Consider the following 18327-nt stretch of genomic DNA (forward strand, 5'->3'; position numbering starts at 1 on the left):
CCACACCCATTTTCAGTGTGAATTTCATGTTTGCAGTGTATTTTACGAAGAGTTATAACAGATGTGCACTAGTCCATTTTCCTATGGTTGACTGTTCACTGTGCATTCAAATTTGTGAACATAAATTAAGGGCAAAAAAACATCACTTAATTTAAGTTATTCTTTATTAATCAATCCTCTTAGGGAAATTAATTCTCTGCATCTAAGCAATTCTTTGGACAGACACTATACAGTGCCTGAGGACCAACCCCAGCTCTGTTTGCTCTCTGTTCCACAGTTTCAGTTAAAGGGGGATGGGGCTCTTTGACTGCCCCAAGGCTGACTGATTTTAACACTACTGATTTAGAGAGTTAAAGTCAGTCAGGATTCTTATCCTTATAGTGGTATTTGCTGGTCTATATGAGTGTAATGCATCCACCAAGTTTTGTCCATTAAATCCCTCCCTGTCGCAAGAATGAAAGCTTCACCAGGAATGTCCTGCTCCAAAATGGATACAGACCAGAACATAGTTTTGAGTGAAAACACAAAGCTGAAAAATTATTTTGAAGGATGCACAACAACACACATTTGATTTGGTCTCACTTAGAGTGGTCTCTTCAACCAGCTGATTTCCAAAATGGCAGTACTGGTGCACTGCCGTAGCACTACCATTGCATGGTGAAACAGCATTTTGCAGTGCTGTGGCAGAAAATTGTTCCAGCTGTTTGGAAATTAGGTGGTGGAAAAGAACACTCAGAGTGAAACCAAAACAAACCTGTGTTGTGAATCAGAACATTTGTTCAGCTTTGTGTTGCTGCTTAACCCTTATAAGGTATTCGGGTCTGTGGGACCCGTTTTCAGTTTTTAGCTTAAGAAAAATGATACTAATAATTATTTTTTCAAACTGATATTTATTGGCCTTGGGTCATTTTCTGTGAGGAACATGAATCAGAAAAAAAATTTCAATTACCCCCCCTGCATACCCCCTCTACACATTTATATTACATACAGGGTCTTCGGGTCCACTGGACCCGGACCTAGTGAAAGTGTGTAAATCATAGTTCCTGTGCACCCTCATGTTCCCTTCCTCCTCTGTGTGTGTGTGTGTGTGTGAGTGTGTGTGTGTGTGTGTGTGTGTGTGTGTGTGTGTGTGTGTGTGTGTGTGTGTATTGTGTGGGAGAGAGAGAGAGAGCGAGTGCGGGAACAGGTGCACACTGTGGGTGTACCTGTTCCCGCACAAGGTTGCAACATTGTTAAAAAATTGGAGTACCCAACGCTAACTGCACCCACATTCCCACACATTTCACCCTCTGTCTTGCGGGAACCAATCTCGGGGACCTGACGCTATAGATAGCTCTGTCAGTGTGGTGCCATACCACAACTGATCAAGATGGCAAAGCGATTTTCTGTTCAGACTGCCTTACAACTGATATTGGAAGAGAGAGAAGGTGATGATGATGATGTAGAGGAAGAGGTTTCAGAATGTGAGGATCACAATTCTGAAAATTCTGTCTGACACTGAGTTTGAAGAGGAGGATGAGTATCAGCCAACTCAGAAGCGTAAAAGAGCCTCTGGACCAGCCCTTCAGCAAACCAGGACGATGTGAGCAGCCTGGACCAACCCACGAGCAACCAGGCCCAGGACCAACCCACGAGCAACCAGGCCCAGGACCAGCCCATGAGCAACTAAGCCCAGGACCAGCCCACGAGCAACCAGGCCCAGGACCAGCCCACGAGCAACCAGGCCCAGGACCAGCCCACGAGAGGCCAGGATCAGCCCGTCAGCCGTCTCCCAAACGCAAGCGTACCTCAGGAGCAGCAGGCCAGCAGCCAGCCCCAGGGCCAGTGGTGAGCAGCTTCAAAATGACAACATATGGATGTCAAAAAATGGCAGATTGAATGGTCTTCGTTTTCAAGAAATGAATCGCCCCGCATAGCTGCCAATGTGACGAGTGTTAGTAAAGATCTTTATCTTCTCATTATTCTAGATTGTGGCCAGTAACAAAAAGAAGCGCTGTGAGGTGTGTGGACCCAAGATGGACAGAAAAACACTATACATGCACCCAGTGCAAGAAGTACATTTGCAATACACACACAGTGAAACTCTGCACCTATTGTATGGCATAGTCTGGTATGAAATGGCTGTGTTCAATTGGGCTAATGTGTTGTTCAGACAGATTTTATGTGTAAATGTTAGGTTACATTTCTAATGAAATTCAAATAAAACACTAGTTATGAAAAAAAAACTGCCTTCATTTGTACATTTGCTGATTATTTTCTAGTTATGCCTGTTTTATGATAGATTTTCTTATTTTGTTGCATTTTAATGAAAAAACGAGTGTTATTTCTATTCATAAATGTGATTTTACAAAGGTAAAGGGAAGAAATTTAACATATGTATTGTTTATATTACTTGCAATTGGGATGAAGTAAAGATCTGCTGAGTATTTTAACAAAAAAAAGTTATGATTATGTTGAATTAAAAGCCCCAAAATGCAACGGGTCCACCAGACCCAGCAGGACTCCCTGTGTAACAAAAAAACGAATACCATATGAGGGTTAAAATCATGTTGTTTTCCAGTATATAGTGCTGTGAAAAAGTATTTGCCCCCTTCCTGATTTCTTTTTTCTTTTTTTTTTTTTTTTTTGCATATTTGTCACAGTTAAATGTTTCAGATCATCAAACAAATTTTGATATTAGACAAATATAACCCGAGTAAATATAAAATACAGTTTTTAAATGACGATTTCATTTATTAAGGGAAAAAGGCTATCAAAACCTACCTGGCCCTATGTGAAAAAGTCATTTTTTGATGTCAACACATAAAGGGTATCTTCCAAATTCGCCATAATAATGTAAGTCATATTATTACAAGTGGACATTTTAACTTTCAAAATATACTTGAGAAATTTCAAGTGTAATTTCTCTAAGATGTCTACCTTCTCAAATCCCCATACCTCGCAAGCATATAGCATTGCTGGAGTCACCAGCCTATCAAAAAGCTCTAATCTAATATCTATTGGTAGATCAAGCTTCCTATATTTGCACAATAAAGAAAAAAAAGAAATAAAGAAAACATAGCTCTTGAAGCCCGTTGCTATCTATCAGTCTGGAAAGGGTTACAAAGCCACTTCTAAGGCTTTTTTGACTCCAGTGAACCACAGTGAGAGCCATAATCCACAAATGGAGAAAACTTTGTGGTGAACCTTCCCAGGAGTGGCTGGCCGACCAAAAACACTCCAAGAGTGCATCGATGACTCATCCAAGAGGTCACAAAAGAAGCCAGAACAACATCTACAGAACTGCAGGCCTCACTTGCCTCAGTGAAGGTCAGTGTCCATGATTCAACAATAAGAACGAGACTGGACAAAAATGGCATCCATGGGAGAGTTCCAAGGCAAAAACCACTGCTGACCAAAAAGAACACATTTGCCAAAAAACATCTTGATGATCCCCAAGACCTTTGGGAAAATATTCTATGGACTGACGAGACAAAGGTTGAACTTTTTTGAAGGTGTGCATCCCGTTACATCTAGTGGGGCGGCATAGCTAAACTATCATTCATTTTGTGATAAAAGTGCCAAATTTGGTACACTCATTGCTGAATATATGTTGAATGAATCTGGATATATTAAAAAGCTTTATTACAATGTAACAGAACAGAACATAAACTTTAATAGGCTCTCACATTCCCCTTCACAGTCTACGAATCTTTTATTTAAAAAATTCTACAAGGGCAAAATTCTTGTCCTGAGGTGTGTGACAGTGATGGAGTGATAAAATAAATAAATAAAAAAGAACCACACGGGTAAAGGAGACATTTAAGCTCTAAAAAAGCATAATGAAAGTAAATTAAGTTTCTTGCTTTCAGGAAGTGTTTTTTTTTTTTTTTTTTTTTTTAACATTTGTTTTTAGCTCGATCAGTCACAAAACTACAGTAAAATAAATATGGCTTGTTTGCTGTCACTAACGACATGGCTTTTTTTTTTCTTTTAGCATTATCAGTACAGCATTTCAAAGAATATCAATATTTTCTTACACCCCTACTATCTATCAAAATGTAATTTTGTTGAAATGTCTACATTCTACAATACATAATTTTACAGTGTCTTACTTACTCTCCCACACTCAGCTTTGCTACAGCTTTGCTACATACTTGCTACATTCCAAGCTAGCTACATGTTCCAAGCTAACTACCTAGCTTATCTACCTAGTTTTGCTAGCTTGAAAATTTACCTCTCCACTGTTCCCCGCAATAATTATTTTTCTCTTTAGCCTTGATGTTCAAAATGTATACGTCCAAAAACTAACACATTTTATTCATAATTATTACAGTTGAAATAAAGTGTTTAGGCCTACCTTGATGGACTGTCCACTGCACTGCTTGTCACAGGAAGTATATGCTAGCCAGCTCGTTGGCTAGCTGGCTTGCAGTGGTGGCTGTGGTGGTGGGGCAGAAAGTGTTTGAGAAACTGAGTGTGTATAACTGCATTTTTTTTTTTCTTAATTTAATGTGTATTTACATTTTTTAAATATTTTAATGAATCATTTTAACATTTTTATTCATGATAACAAATCAAATGCCTGCTGTGGCCACTAGGGGGCGATTTTGTGATGGCCCAATATCCATTTGTTTGAAATATATCCACCAACACATCTACCAAATTTTATGCTTTTATCACAAAATGAACGATTGTTGTGATATATTGAGCTAAGCCGCCCCACTAATCTGGCATAAAACTAACACAGCATTTCATGAAAATAACATCATACCAACAGTCAAACATGGTGGTGGTAGTGTGATGGTCTGGGGCTGCTTTGCTGCTTCAGGACCTGGACGACATGCCATAATTGATGGAACCATGAATTCTGCTCTCTACCAGAAAATCCTGAAGGACAATGTCCGGCCATCAGTTCATGACCTCAAACTCAGGTGCACTTGGGTTATGCAGCAGGACAATGATCCAAAATACACCAGCAAGTCCACCTCTGAATGGCTTTAAAATAAATAAATAAATAAATAAATAAGGGTTTTGGAGTGGTCTAGTCAAAGTCCAGACTTAAGTCCAACTGAGATACTGTGGCATGACCTTAAACAGGCCTTTCATGCTCGAAAACCCTCCAGTTTGGCTGTATTAAAACATTTCTGTAAAGAAGACTGGGCCAAAATTTCTCCACAGCGATGTAAAAGACTCATTGCCAGTTATCGCAAACACTTGATTGCAGTTGTTGCCGCCAAGGGTGACACAACCAGTTATTAGGGTTCGGGGGGCAGTTACTTTTTCACATAGGGCCAGGTAGGTTTGGATAGCTTTTTTCCCTTAATAAATGAAATCATCATTTAAAAACTGTATTTTGTATTTACTCGGGTTATCTTTGTCTAATATTAAAATTTGTTTGATGATCTGAAACATTTAAGTGTGACAAATGTGCAAAAAAATAAGAAATCAGGAAGGGGGCAAATACTTTTTCATAGCACTGTATCTTACTCATTCATTTTGCAGTAGTACAATGCTGAAGGTCTCATTCTTGGGACAGGGAAGGATTTAATGGACCAAACTTGTTGAATTTATTACACTTGCATGTTTTGTATTTTTTTATTTTATAGAGTTTTCAGCAGTTGAAGAAAGTAAAGGCCGAGTGTTTTGTTGTTCATTTTATTGATACGCATTCTGCAAGAGAACATCAGCATTAAAAGTTAAGTTAAGGCTGTGCTCTCCCTACCCTACTGGTGACTGTGTGACTGGTTTGCTGCCCCCCTCTGTTGTCTGGTCAGGTGAAAGTGTTGAGGAGAATGCCAATGTCGTGGTGAGACTACTTATTCGACGACCAGAATGTTTTGGCCCTGCCCTTCGGGGTGAGGGGGGTAATGGGTTGTTATCGGCGATGGGGGAGGCTATTAAGATCTCTGAGGATCCTTCGAGAGATGGACCCTCTCCCACCTCTGAGAGCAGCAAGACACTGTGAGAAAAACATTCTTCTTTCATCTGATTTGTTGATAATAAGTTAGTGGGGAGAGCATTTTAATTGGTGTCTTGTCACTTTATTGTGAATATGATTTTTAGTGTATGCTTGAACTTGGAACGTGATTAAGGAAAAACAACATATAGTATTTGGCAGCGTCAGTGACATGTGAGTGTATGCGTAGCAGTGACATGTTGGAGGAAGAGGAAGATGATACCATCCACATGGGGAATGCCATTATGACCTTCTACGCTGCACTTATTGACCTGCTGGGCCGCTGTGCACCAGAAATGCATGTGAGTCAATGCTTTGACACACAGACACACACACAAATGTATAAGTTAAGACACAGACAGACCCATAACCAATTACACCACACATTTGTGAGCTCCTAGGGAAACACACACACCACACACACATTAATCTCTTTTGCTCTGTTCTCCTTTCTTCTGTGTGTTTTTGTTCTGTTCTGTGTCAGTTGATCCATGCTGGTAAAGGAGAGGCTATCCGGATCAGAGCCATTCTGAGGTCTCTGATACCCCTAGAAGATTTGGAGGGGGTCATCAGCATCCCATTCCCTATGCCCACCCTTGCTAAGGGTAAGCACGTATACACGCATACATACACAAGTGCATGCTTGGCTTATGCAGAGTGACAAAAGGACAACTCCAGAAATCCCTGTGACAAAAGCATTTCATTGCAACAGCAAACAATAGTAAGATGTTACAGAGAAACATAACATATAACAGAGCAAGAACATATAGACACAACTGACAGTTTCAAGTTTAGAAAAAAACATTTTAACATATTTAATATGCAAACTTACTGTGTTACTCTTTTTCTTGTGAAATATTGAAGAATTGAAGTATTAAAAAAAAAAAAAAAAACTGAAGGCATGGCCCGATCAGTGTGAGAGGTTAATATGTTGTCCCTTAGCCCAGGGCAAACCCTCTGCCAATGTTTTGTGGTGGCTATGCCCACTTTTGGCCAGGGGTGCAAAACAAACACTCCAAGGAAGCAAGTTGAAACAGCAAGACCAATTTCTGTAATAAGTGATGCTTAGATGGGAAAAACAGCACCTTGTATAACACAGCATTGTGGCCTTGTGTACCTGAATTTGCATGGTTGGTCTGTGTATCTTTTCTGTAGCCAGTTAAGAAGTCATGACAGTAGATCATTTTCAGTGATGAAATGCAGGACATCTTGACGCCATTTGATCAAAGATCATTTGTTGTTAAACTCTGATCTTTAACCTTACTTTGTGTGTGTGTGTGTGTGTGTGTGTGTGTGTGTGTATGTGTGTGTGTGTGTGTGTGTGTGTGTGCATGCGTGTGCACACAGATGGGTTGGTGGTAGAGCCAGACATGTCAGCAGGGTTCTGTCCAGACCATAAAGCAGCCATGGTCCTGTTTTTGGACCGGGTTTATGGTATTGAGGACCAGAACTTCTTGTTACACCTGTTGGAAGTCGGCTTTCTTCCAGACTTACGAGCTGCCGCCTCCCTGGACACTGTGAGTGTTTGTGTGTGTGTATGTCTTGCACCATTCACATATCTTTCCTTTTTTCCTTAAAATGGCATAGCCTTCTATGAGGTTAAAATAACAGAATTTCCTAAGAAGATACCCTATATGGACAAAAATATCAGGACACACCTCTTAATCATTGAATTTAGGTGTTTCATTCAGTCCCTTTGTATAAAATTAAGCACTTAGCAATGCACTCTGCCTTTACACACATTTGTGAAAGAATTGCTTGATCTAAAGAACTGTAATAATAATGTAATAAGGCAACAAGTCAGTTTGTGAAATTTCTTCCCTCCTAGATATTCCATGGTCAACTGTAAGTGGTATTATTGCAAAATGCAAGCATTTAGGAACCACAGCAACTTAGCCACCAAGTGGCAGACCATGTAAAGTTACAAAGCAGGGTTGCCAAGTGTTGAGGAGAATAGTGCGTAAAAGTTGCTAATGCTCTGATGACTCAGTAACTGCAGAGCTCCAAACCTCCTCTGGCATTAACATCAGCACATAAACTTTGCGCAGGGAGCTTCATGGCATGGGTTTCCATGGCCGAGCAGCTGCATGCAAGCCTTATATCACCAACCACAATGCCAAGTGTCGAATGGAGTGATGTAAAGCACGCCATCACCGGACTCTGGAGCAGTGGAAACGTGTTCTGTGGAGTGACCGATCACGCTTCTCTATCTGGCGGTCTGATGGACAAGTCTGGGTTTGGCAAATGCCAGGAGCGCGTTCCCTGCCTGACTGCATTGTGCCAACTGTAAAGTTTGGTGGAGGAGGGATAATGCTATGGGCTTGTTTTTCTGGGGTTGGTGTAGGCCCCTTAGTTTCTCCCTTAGTCCCTTAGTTCTTAGTTGAAGGGAAATCTTAATGCTTCATCTTACTAAGACATTTTGGACAATTCTACGCTTCCAACTTTGTGGGAACAGTTTGGGAAAGGCTCTTTTCTGTTCCACCATGACTGTGCCCCAGTCCACAAAGCAAGGTCCATAAAGACATGGGTGGGTGAGTTTGGTGTGGAAGAACTTGACTGGCCCGTACAGAGCTCTGATGTCAACCCCACTGAACACCTTTGGGATGAGCTAGAACAGAGATTGCAAGTTAGGCCATTTTGTCCAACGTCGGTGTCTGAGCTCACAAATGCTGTTCTGGATGAATGGGCAACAATTCACACTGACACACTCCAAAATCTTGTAGAAAGCCATCCCAGAGGAGTAAAAGCTGTTCTAGCTGCAAAGGGAGGACCAACTCCATATTAATGCCTATGGATTAAGAATAAAAGGATACAGTGAGTGTCAGGTTGCTTCTATCCTTAACATTTCAAAGACGGCAGTTCACAAGAACAAGGTCAAGACACTAGGAACATCAAAGCTACAGGCTGGAAGGGGGCGAAAATGGGTCATTACTGAGAGGGATGACTGCAAACTTTTTCGAATGTCTCTCAAGAACCGTAGGCTGACCTTCAACAACAGTGGCAAACTGAGACTGAGGTGAAGTGCACGGCAAGAGCGGTTTGAACCAGGCTTCTACAGGCAGGTTTGAAGTCATGCAAAGCCAGAAAAAAGAAGAGTGTAGAAGAGTGGAGTAAGGTCATCTTCTCTGATGAGTCCAATTTTCAGCTTTGCCCAACACCTGGTCATCTTATGGTTAGACAGTTACAGCCCACAGTGTCTCGCACCAACTGTAAAAATATGGAGGAGGGTCAGCGATGATCTGGGGGTGCTTCAGCAAGGCTGGAATCGGGCAGATTTGTCATTGTGAAGGGCGCATGAATCAAGCGAAGTACAAGGTTGTCTGAGAAGAACATTTGCTTCCTTCTGCTAAAACTATGTTCCCCAACACAGAGGACTGGTTTTTCCAACAGGACAATTCTCCATGTCACACAGCCAGGGGAATCAAGGTCTGCATGAAGGATCACCAGATCAAGGCCCTGTCATGGCCAGCCCATCTCCAGATTTGAACCCTATTGAAAACCTCTGGAATGTCATCAAGAGGAAGATGGATGGTCACAAACCATCAAGTAAAGCTGAGCTGTTTGCAACAGTGGAGAGCATGCCAAAACACATGAAAGCTGTAACTGCAAATCAGAGTTATTCCACACCCAATACTGATATCTGAATGTTTTTTAGTCAAAACATTAACACCATTTTGTTAAAAATGAATTGGCATTTGTTTACTTTGAATTACTGAAGTTCTACAAATACTGCATCATCTTTGTTATTCTGAAGTGTTGGACATGACAACACAAAAATATTGTCAGCAGTTCACAAAAAATGAAACAAAACTGTTCATTTCACCAATACATATATGGTATATATATATATATGTATGTGTGTGTGTGTGTGTGTGTATAAACTAGGCAAAAAAAAAGTTCTGCACCGCTTTTTCAGTCTATAATTTCTCCCCTTTATTTATACCCAATAGTGTTGTATCTTATACCGTTGTAAAGCCTGATTCGTCCTCAATCAATCAATCAGTCAATCAAACTTTATTTATTTAGCGTCAAATCACAACAGAAGTTATCTCATGACGCTTTACAGGTAGAGCAGGTAAAGACCACGCTCTACAAATTATAGTAGAAAAACAAGAAACCCAACAGATTCCCTTCTGAGCATGCTCTTGGCGACGGTGGCAAGGTAAAACTCCCCTTTAACGGGAAGAACCCTCAGGTAGAACCAGACTCAAGGCGGGCAGTCATCTACCTCTACTGGTTGGGTGGGGAGGGGAGAGAGAGAGACAGAGACAGAGACAGAGACAGAGACAGAGACAGAGACAGGGGGATAGGGACAAACTGGGACAGCAGACAGCAACAGAAACAGCAGGGTATCCTGAACAGGTAGTCTAGATGGAAGTGACACGCAGCATCCAGCCTGCTCATCTGCAGCTGGATGACCTTCCAGGATGAGCAGGACAGTATAACCTAGACAAGACACAAAAGGCACAACGAAAGCAAAGGGGCAGTGGACTCTGGAACAATAGCATGCACTGAGTAAAAAGGAGGGCGGGTATGGGGGGGCAGGAAGAAGAAGAAAGGAAGAGGGAAGAGGAAGATTAGAAGAGAGGAAAGTGTTCAGAGCATGATATGAAGTCCCCCGATAGTCTAAGCCTACAGCAGCATAACTAAGGGCTGGTCCAGGGCAACCTGGGCTGGCCCTAACTATAAGCTTTGTCAAAAAGGAAAGTTTTTCAAATAAGATGGTGCCTGCCCATTAAGAGCTTTATAGGTGAGGAGAAGAGTTTTAAATTCTATTCTAGATTCTTCAGGAAGCCAATGTAAAGAAGCCAATACTGGAGTAATATGATCTCTTCTCCTAGTTCTAGTCAGCACACATGCAGCAGCGTTTTGGACCAGCTGGAGAATCTTTAACGACTTGCTGGTACAGCCTGATAATAAGGAGTTACAGTAGTCTAACCTAGAGGTAACGAAGGCGTGGATTAATTTTTCTGCATCACTCTGAGACAAGATATGCCGGACTTTTGAGATGTTACGCAAGTGAAAAAAGGCGGTTTTAGAGATCTGTTTAATATGGGAGGTAAAGGACAAATCCGCATCGAAAATGACTCCAAGGTTCCTTACCGTGGAGCTGGGGGCCAAAGTAATACCATCCAGAGTAACTATGTCATTAGAAACTGATTCCCTAAGGTATTTAGGGCCGAACATGATAACTTCTGTTTTTCTGAGTTTAATTGTAGAAAATTGGTGGCCATCCAGGCCTTTATCTCCTAGGCAGGCTTCAAGTTTACTTAGCTGATGAGTTTCATTGGGCTTTACGGATACGTACAACTGAGTATCGTCCGCATAACAATGGAAGTTCACAGAGTATTTCCGGATAATATTACCTAAAGGAAGCATATACGTGATGAATAAAATAGGGCCAAGCACAGAACCCTGAGGAACACCATATTTTACCTTTCCACAGGAGGAGGTTTCATTATTAACATGAACAAACAGATGTCGATCTAATAAATAGGACTTAAACCAGTTTAAAGCTGTTCCTTTAATGCCAATTAGGTGCTCTTGATGGTATCAAAAGCTGCACTAAGATCCAATAACACAAGTATGGAGAGAAGTCCATTATCTGATGCAGTTAGGAGGTCGTTTGTAACTCTAACTATAGCTGTCTCTGTGCTATGGTGCGCTCTAAATCCTGACTGAAAGTTTTCGAACAGTTCATTTTGCTGTAAGTAGCTACAGAGCTGATTAGCGACTACTTTCTCCAATATCTTTGAGAGAAAAGGAAGATTAGATATTGGTCTATAGTTGGCTAAGACATCTGAGTCAAGAGTAGGTTTTTTTGAGGAGTGGTTTAATTACAGCTACTTTAAAGGACTGTGGCACGTAACCTGTCGATAAAGACATATTGATCATAGCTAGAAGAGATGTGCTAACTAAAGGTAATACTTTTTTAAGGAGCGTGGTTGGAATAGGATCTAGGAGACATGTAGATGAATTGGAGGAGGAGATAATTGAAGTTAGTTCCGATAGATTAATCCGGGAGAAGGTCTCTAACTTATTATCTTTGATAGATGTTTCTAGGGGTGTTTGGTTAATGCCAATTGTGGGAAGGATGTTATCAATTTTATCTCTGATAGCTAGAATCTTAGCCCACATCATTTTCTAGACACCACCTAGACAGCCAGCGGTGGAAAGATGACATACGGATAAACATCTCATCCGAGGTGAGATTTGGCAGGGATCCAGAGAAAACTACGGAGTCTGCCATTGTTTTGGCATAACCGATTCAACACTAATTTTAGTGACCTCCGACTGGCGTTGCCGAGAGTCATTTGTGCCGCAGTGGATAATAATTGTACCATATTTACGTTTAGCCTTAGCCAGCAGCTTCAAATTTGACTCAACGCTCCCCGCTCTGGCCCCTGGAATGCATTTGACTATGGTCGCTGGTGTCGCTAACTTCACATTTCTCATAATCGAGTCTCCAATTATCAGAGATGGTTTCTCAGCGGGCGTGTCGCTGAGTGGGGATAATCGGTTCGAAACGTGAAGGGGTTGGGGGAGTCCTGTGTGCTTTGTTTTGTGGCTATGCTTCGTTCAGGCAGTCACCCAGCCGTGCCCTCCCTGCGCCCCCGGCTGCTCGGGGACTGTCGGGGGGAGTAGCGGCTACGCTTGTCCTCTTTCCAATGAGATACCACTTGTAAGGATCCTGCATTTCTGGAATGAGTGACACTGGTAATTGTGTGGGAAGCGGACAATTTTTTTTTGAGGGGATTTTGCTCCCCTCAAAAAAGGGGGGAGGGGACATGTTTAGCCATGTTGGTTATACCAATCGATTGACAATCCTTACAAATTATTTCTCATTGAAAAGGGGACTAATCAGGCTTTCTAACGGTATAAAAGACAACACCAATCGGTATTGTTAAATGGGAGAAATGATCAACTGAAAAAATACTGCAGGGGATTTTCTCAAAAAAAAAATTGGCTGCTTCCCACACAATTACCGGTGTCACTCATTCCAGAAATACAGGATCCTTACAAGTTGTATCTCGTTGGAAATAGGACGGATATATGTGTGTGTGTATTTATTTATATATATATATATATATATATATATATATATATATATATATTTACACTACTCACAAAAAGTTAGGGATATTTGGCTTTTGGGTGAAATTTATGGAAAATGTAAAATGTTCACGCTACAGTGATATTATATCATGAAAGTAGGGCATTTAAGTAGAAGCATACACTGGTGATTTCCTCATCTCAAACAATTTCTTGAAACAAAAACCAACAACAGTGGTGGGTATACCACAACAAACAACAAAATGTCAGTGTCAATAACTTGTCATGTGCCCTTGAGCATCAATTACAGCTTGACAACGACGTCTCATGCTGTTCACAAGTCGACTTATTGTCTGCTGAGGCATGGCATCCCACTCTTCTTGAAGGGTGGCCCTCAGGACATTGAGGTTCTGGGGTACAGAGCTCTGAGCCTCTACACGGCGACTCAGCTGATCCCATAGGTTTTCTATGGGATTCAGGTCTGAGAAAGTGCAGGCCACTCTATTTGAGGTACCCCAGTCTCAAGCAGCCATTCCCTAATGATACGACCTCAGTGAGCCAAAAGTTTGGACACACCTTCTCATTCAATGCGTTTTCTTTATTTTCATGACTATTTACATTGTAGATTCTAACTGAAGGAATCAAAACTATGAATGAACACGTGGAGTTATGTACTTAACAAAAAAAGGTGAAATAACTGAAAACATGTTTTATATTCTAGTTTCTTCAAAATAGCCACCCTTTGCTCTGATTACTGCTTGTGTGCTCAGCCCCCTCCTGTTCATGCTGTACACCCACGACTGCAACCCACGACATGGAGTGAACTCTATTGTGAAGTTCGCAGATGACAAAAGATTGCGCCAATCAGGCCTTTATGGTCAAATAGCTGCTAAGAAACCACTACTAAGGAAAAGCAACAAGCAGAAGAGATTTGTTTGGGCCAAGAAACACAAGGAATGGACATTAGACCAGTGGAAATCTGTGCTTTGGTCTGATGAGTTCAAATTTGAGATCTTTGGTTCCATCCGTCGTGTCTTTGTGCAGTGCAGAAAAGGTGAACGGATGGTCTCTACATGCATGGTTCCCACCGTGAAGCATGGAGGAGGAGGTGTGATGGTGTGGGGGTGCTTTGCTGGTGACACTGTTGGGGATTTATTCAAAATTGAAAGCACACTGAACCAGCATGGCTACCACAGCATCCTGCAGCGACATGCCATCCCATCCGGTTTGCGTTTAGTTGGACCATCATTTATTTTTCAACAGGACAATGAGCCCAAACACACCTCCAGGCTGTGTAAGGGCTATTTGACCAAGAAGGAGAGTGATGGAGTGCTGCGGCAGATGACCTGGCCTCCACAGTCACCGGACCTGAACCCAATCGAGATGGTTTGGGGTGAGCTGGACCGCAGAGTGAAGGCAAAGGGACCAACAAGTCCTCAGCATCTCTGGGATGGGATCTCCATTTCAGGTGACTACCTCATGAAGCTCATCGAGAGAATGCCAAGAGTGTGCAAAGCAGTAATCAAAGCAAAAGGGCTCAATTTTGAAGAATCTAAAATATAGAACATGCTTTGAGTTATTTCACACTTTTTTGTTTACTACATAATTCCATATGTGTTCATTCATAGTTGTGATGCCTTCAGTGAGAATCTACAATGTAAATAGTCATGAAAATAAAGAAAAACATTAAAGGAGAAGGTGTGTCCAAACTTTTGACTGGTAGTGTGTGTGTCTGTGTGCATATATCTATATCTATATTTATACATATATAGATATATATAGATACAGATATATAGATAGATAGACAGACAGATAGATAGATATACATGTATATACACACACACACACACACACACACACACACACACATAAAAAGTCTGCAGTGTCTGATCTAAATGACTACCGCCCTGTGGCACTCACCCCCATCCTGATGAAGTGCTTTGAGAAACTGGTTCTCCAGCACATAAAGAACAACATCCCTGCCAGTCTGGACCCTCAGCAGTTTGCATTCAGAACCAACAGATCCACAGAGGATGCCATCTCCACTGCTCTCCACTCAGTCTTCACTCACCTGGAGAAAGGCAGCACCTACATCAGAATGCTGTTTGTTGACTTCAGCTCAGCTTTCAACACAATCTCCCCCATGAAGCTGATTGGAAAACTGAACACTCTGGGCATCAGTACCACTCTCTGCAACTGGATACTGGACTTCCTCACAAACAGACCCCAGTCAGTTTGGATTGGCAGTCTGTCCTCCTCCACTCTAGTGCTCAACACTGGAGCGCCCCAGGGCTGTGTGCTCAGCCCCCTCCTGTTCACGCTGTACACCCACGACTGCAACCCCCGACATGGAGAGAACTCTATTGTGAAGTTCGCGGATGACACCACCATCATCGGCCGGATTTCCAACAATGATGACTTTTCATATCGGGAGGAAATCAACCATCTTGCAGAATGGTGCACAGACAACAACCTTCTGCTCAACGTCACCAAAACCAAAGAGCTGATAGTTGATTTTCGAAAAAAAGAGGCAAAGACACACAACCCTGTCTACATCAATGGAGCTGAGGTGGAGCAAGTGAGCAGTTTTAAGTTCCTGGGAATCAACATAACAGAGAACCTAACATGGACTTCACATATCTCTGCCCTGGTTAGAAAAGCCCAGAAATGGCTGTATTTCTTAAGGAAACTTAAGAAAGCAAAATTCCCACACCAGGTTCTTGTCAACTTCTACAAAAGAGCGATTGAAAGCATCCTGACTGGAAACATCACAAACTGGCATGGGATGTGCACGGCCCAGGACAGGAAGACTCTGCAATGAGTGATTAAAACTGCCCAAAACATCATTGGCACCCATCTACCAAGCATCAGTGATATTGGGGAGGTGAGGTGCTTGCGCAGAGCCAAAAGGATCCTAAAAGACAGCACCCACCCCAGCCACAGCCTGTTCACCCTGCTGCCATCAGGCAACAGATACAGAAGTATCCGCTGCCGTACCACCAGACTACAGAGCAGCTTCTTCCCTCAGGCTGTGAGACTACTAAATGCACCATCTGAACTCCTCCATGTTTAATCATTTTATTTTCTATACAATCAATTAATCAATCAAGAGGGGAACCACACTTTAATTTCATTATTCAAACCTGTTGTATAATGACAATAAACTTCCTTGTATCCTTGTATCCTTGTATATATCTTGCTTCATATATTTGATGTCTTCAGTATGTATCTACAATGTAGAAAGTAGTAAAAATAAGAAAAAAACATTGAATGAGAAGGTGTGTCCAAACCTTTGACTGGTAGTGTATCACTCCCCTGCCTTTCCTGTCTATCTCTATTGTCACTATCAAAATAAAGCAGAAATGCCAAAAAATCTTAACAGCAGGTATTGTCTTTTAAATAACAATAATCAGCAATTCAGTCAGTACCAGAAGCTATAGACAAGTTTACGCATCAAACCCCGGGGGGCGCCATTACCCTACAAAAATGCACTTCATTTCCGCCGGAAGTGGTTTGCGCAGCGTATGCCAGTGTAAACAAACTTCCATGCTAATGCAGCTTCGTTAGCTTAGCACATGTAGCTCGCTGCTCATGAGGTTTCAATTTTAATAATTATATCCTTACAATGGGAACACGGTTCAACCACCTTGACTGTTTGTGTGAAAATAAAAGTTTATGTAAATGTAAAAATGTAATTTCATTTCATTATTGCACTGAACTACGATCATGAATGCTAGGCCTTATGTTCCTTAGTGTAACAGTTTCTTTTAACACAGTTCATCATTCATAGTAAGCTCATGCTGTACATTAATAACACTGGATGAATTAATTGCTTTGAGAAAACTAAACAAATGGCTTCAACAAGAAAGAGAACGTGTTTAATCCTAACAGGTATTAAACCGTAAAATACAGAAGCAGCCCACATAATTACATCACTATAAAAATATTAATATATAATAGTAAAAAATACAATGCACACAGTATTTGTTGTGTTTATCTGTATTTAATGAACAACATGGCTGGGTGTTGATAGACAGGGACACAAGGCAAGATTCTAAACCTCCATCTTTAATTTCCTTTCGTCGGCACGACAGAGCTAGCTAGCTAAAAACAAACCAGCACGCCAAAATGTAAATGGATTGCATCGATGGGAGGAGTTTAGGATGTAGAGCGGACATGGCTCATAAAATTGTCTATAGAATAATGAAGAAGAATAAGCTGAATATCACCTTAATGCTTGTGGATTGCCCATTATATATATATTTTTTCTTAAGTCCTCATCCCCTCAGGATGCACATTTCCACAGATAAAGCCTAGTCACAGACATAGGTATAGTGTTCCAGAAACAATCCATCCATCATTTCTCAGTGTCTCTTTCTCTCTCTTTCTCTCTCTCTCTCTCTCTCTCTCTCTCTCTCTCTCTCTCTCTCTTTCCCTCTGTCTTTGTGGCAGGCTGCTCTGAGTGCTACTGACATGGCATTAGCCCTCAACAGGTATCTCTGTACAGCAGTGTTGCCTCTACTGACTAAATGTGCTCCATTATTTGCGGGAACGGAGCCATTCGCCTCGCTGATAGACTCTCTCCTTCATACTGTCTACCGGCTGTCGAAAGGCTGCTGCCTCACCAAGGCCCAGCGGGATGCCATTGAGGAGTGTCTGCTGGCTGTCTGCAGGTAAGCCTTCACTCAAGAGGAAACCTGTTTTGCTTGTGCCAGATAAGGAGTAAAGTGGTTATGGGCAAGGTACTTGTCTTTTTTGTTGTTTGTTTTTTGTCCCGATCTTTGATGTAAACCGTTTATAGCCATGATTTTTTTTTTTTTTAATTACTTGTGTTATGTTTTATACTTTGTCTCCATCTTTGATAATACAGGGTGTCCACAAAGTCTCTTTACAATTTAAAAAATCTATTACAAAAGCAATTGATGAGATATGTTAATCAGATTTGTTCTATGTACTCAGTGGTTATCAAAGTTTTTAATCACATTGGACATCAACAACCTGAAGCAAAAGATCACTGATGCCATTGCCGCCATTGATGAGGCTCTGCTACAGTGAATATGGAAAGAAATCGAGTACCGTATTGATGTGCTTCGTTTAACTAATGGTGCCCATATAGAGGTGTATTAAATGAGGCAAAAAAACTTCAATATCTACTCCACATTTTGTAATAATTTCCACAGATTTGTCTACTCATTTGCTTTTGTAATAAATTTGTTAAATTGTAAAGAGACTTTATGGACACCCTGTAAGTGCCCACTGCTATAGTGTATTGTTTTTTTTTTATTCATGTCGCCATCCTAAGTGGTAAGCTATCTTTAGTATAATGTATTTTTTGT

General features: G+C 41.3%; 1 protein-coding gene across 1 annotated transcript in view; it reads left to right on the plus strand.

Moving 5' to 3' along the window:
• ryr2a (ryanodine receptor 2a (cardiac)) overlaps positions 1–18327 on the plus strand; it is a 666625-nt gene that overhangs the window by 413852 nt on the left and 234446 nt on the right. The window contains exons 49-53 of the mRNA XM_030078094.1: positions 5757–5943; positions 6129–6240; positions 6423–6543; positions 7286–7455; positions 17444–17664. Of these exons, the coding sequence (XP_029933954.1) occupies positions 5757–5943; positions 6129–6240; positions 6423–6543; positions 7286–7455; positions 17444–17664 (811 nt within the window). The remainder of the gene's footprint in view (positions 1–5756; positions 5944–6128; positions 6241–6422; positions 6544–7285; positions 7456–17443; positions 17665–18327) is intronic.

The sequence above is a fragment of the Myripristis murdjan genome, chromosome 19 (assembly GCF_902150065.1).
Source record: "Myripristis murdjan chromosome 19, fMyrMur1.1, whole genome shotgun sequence".
Taxonomy (NCBI): domain Eukaryota; kingdom Metazoa; phylum Chordata; class Actinopteri; order Holocentriformes; family Holocentridae; genus Myripristis; species Myripristis murdjan.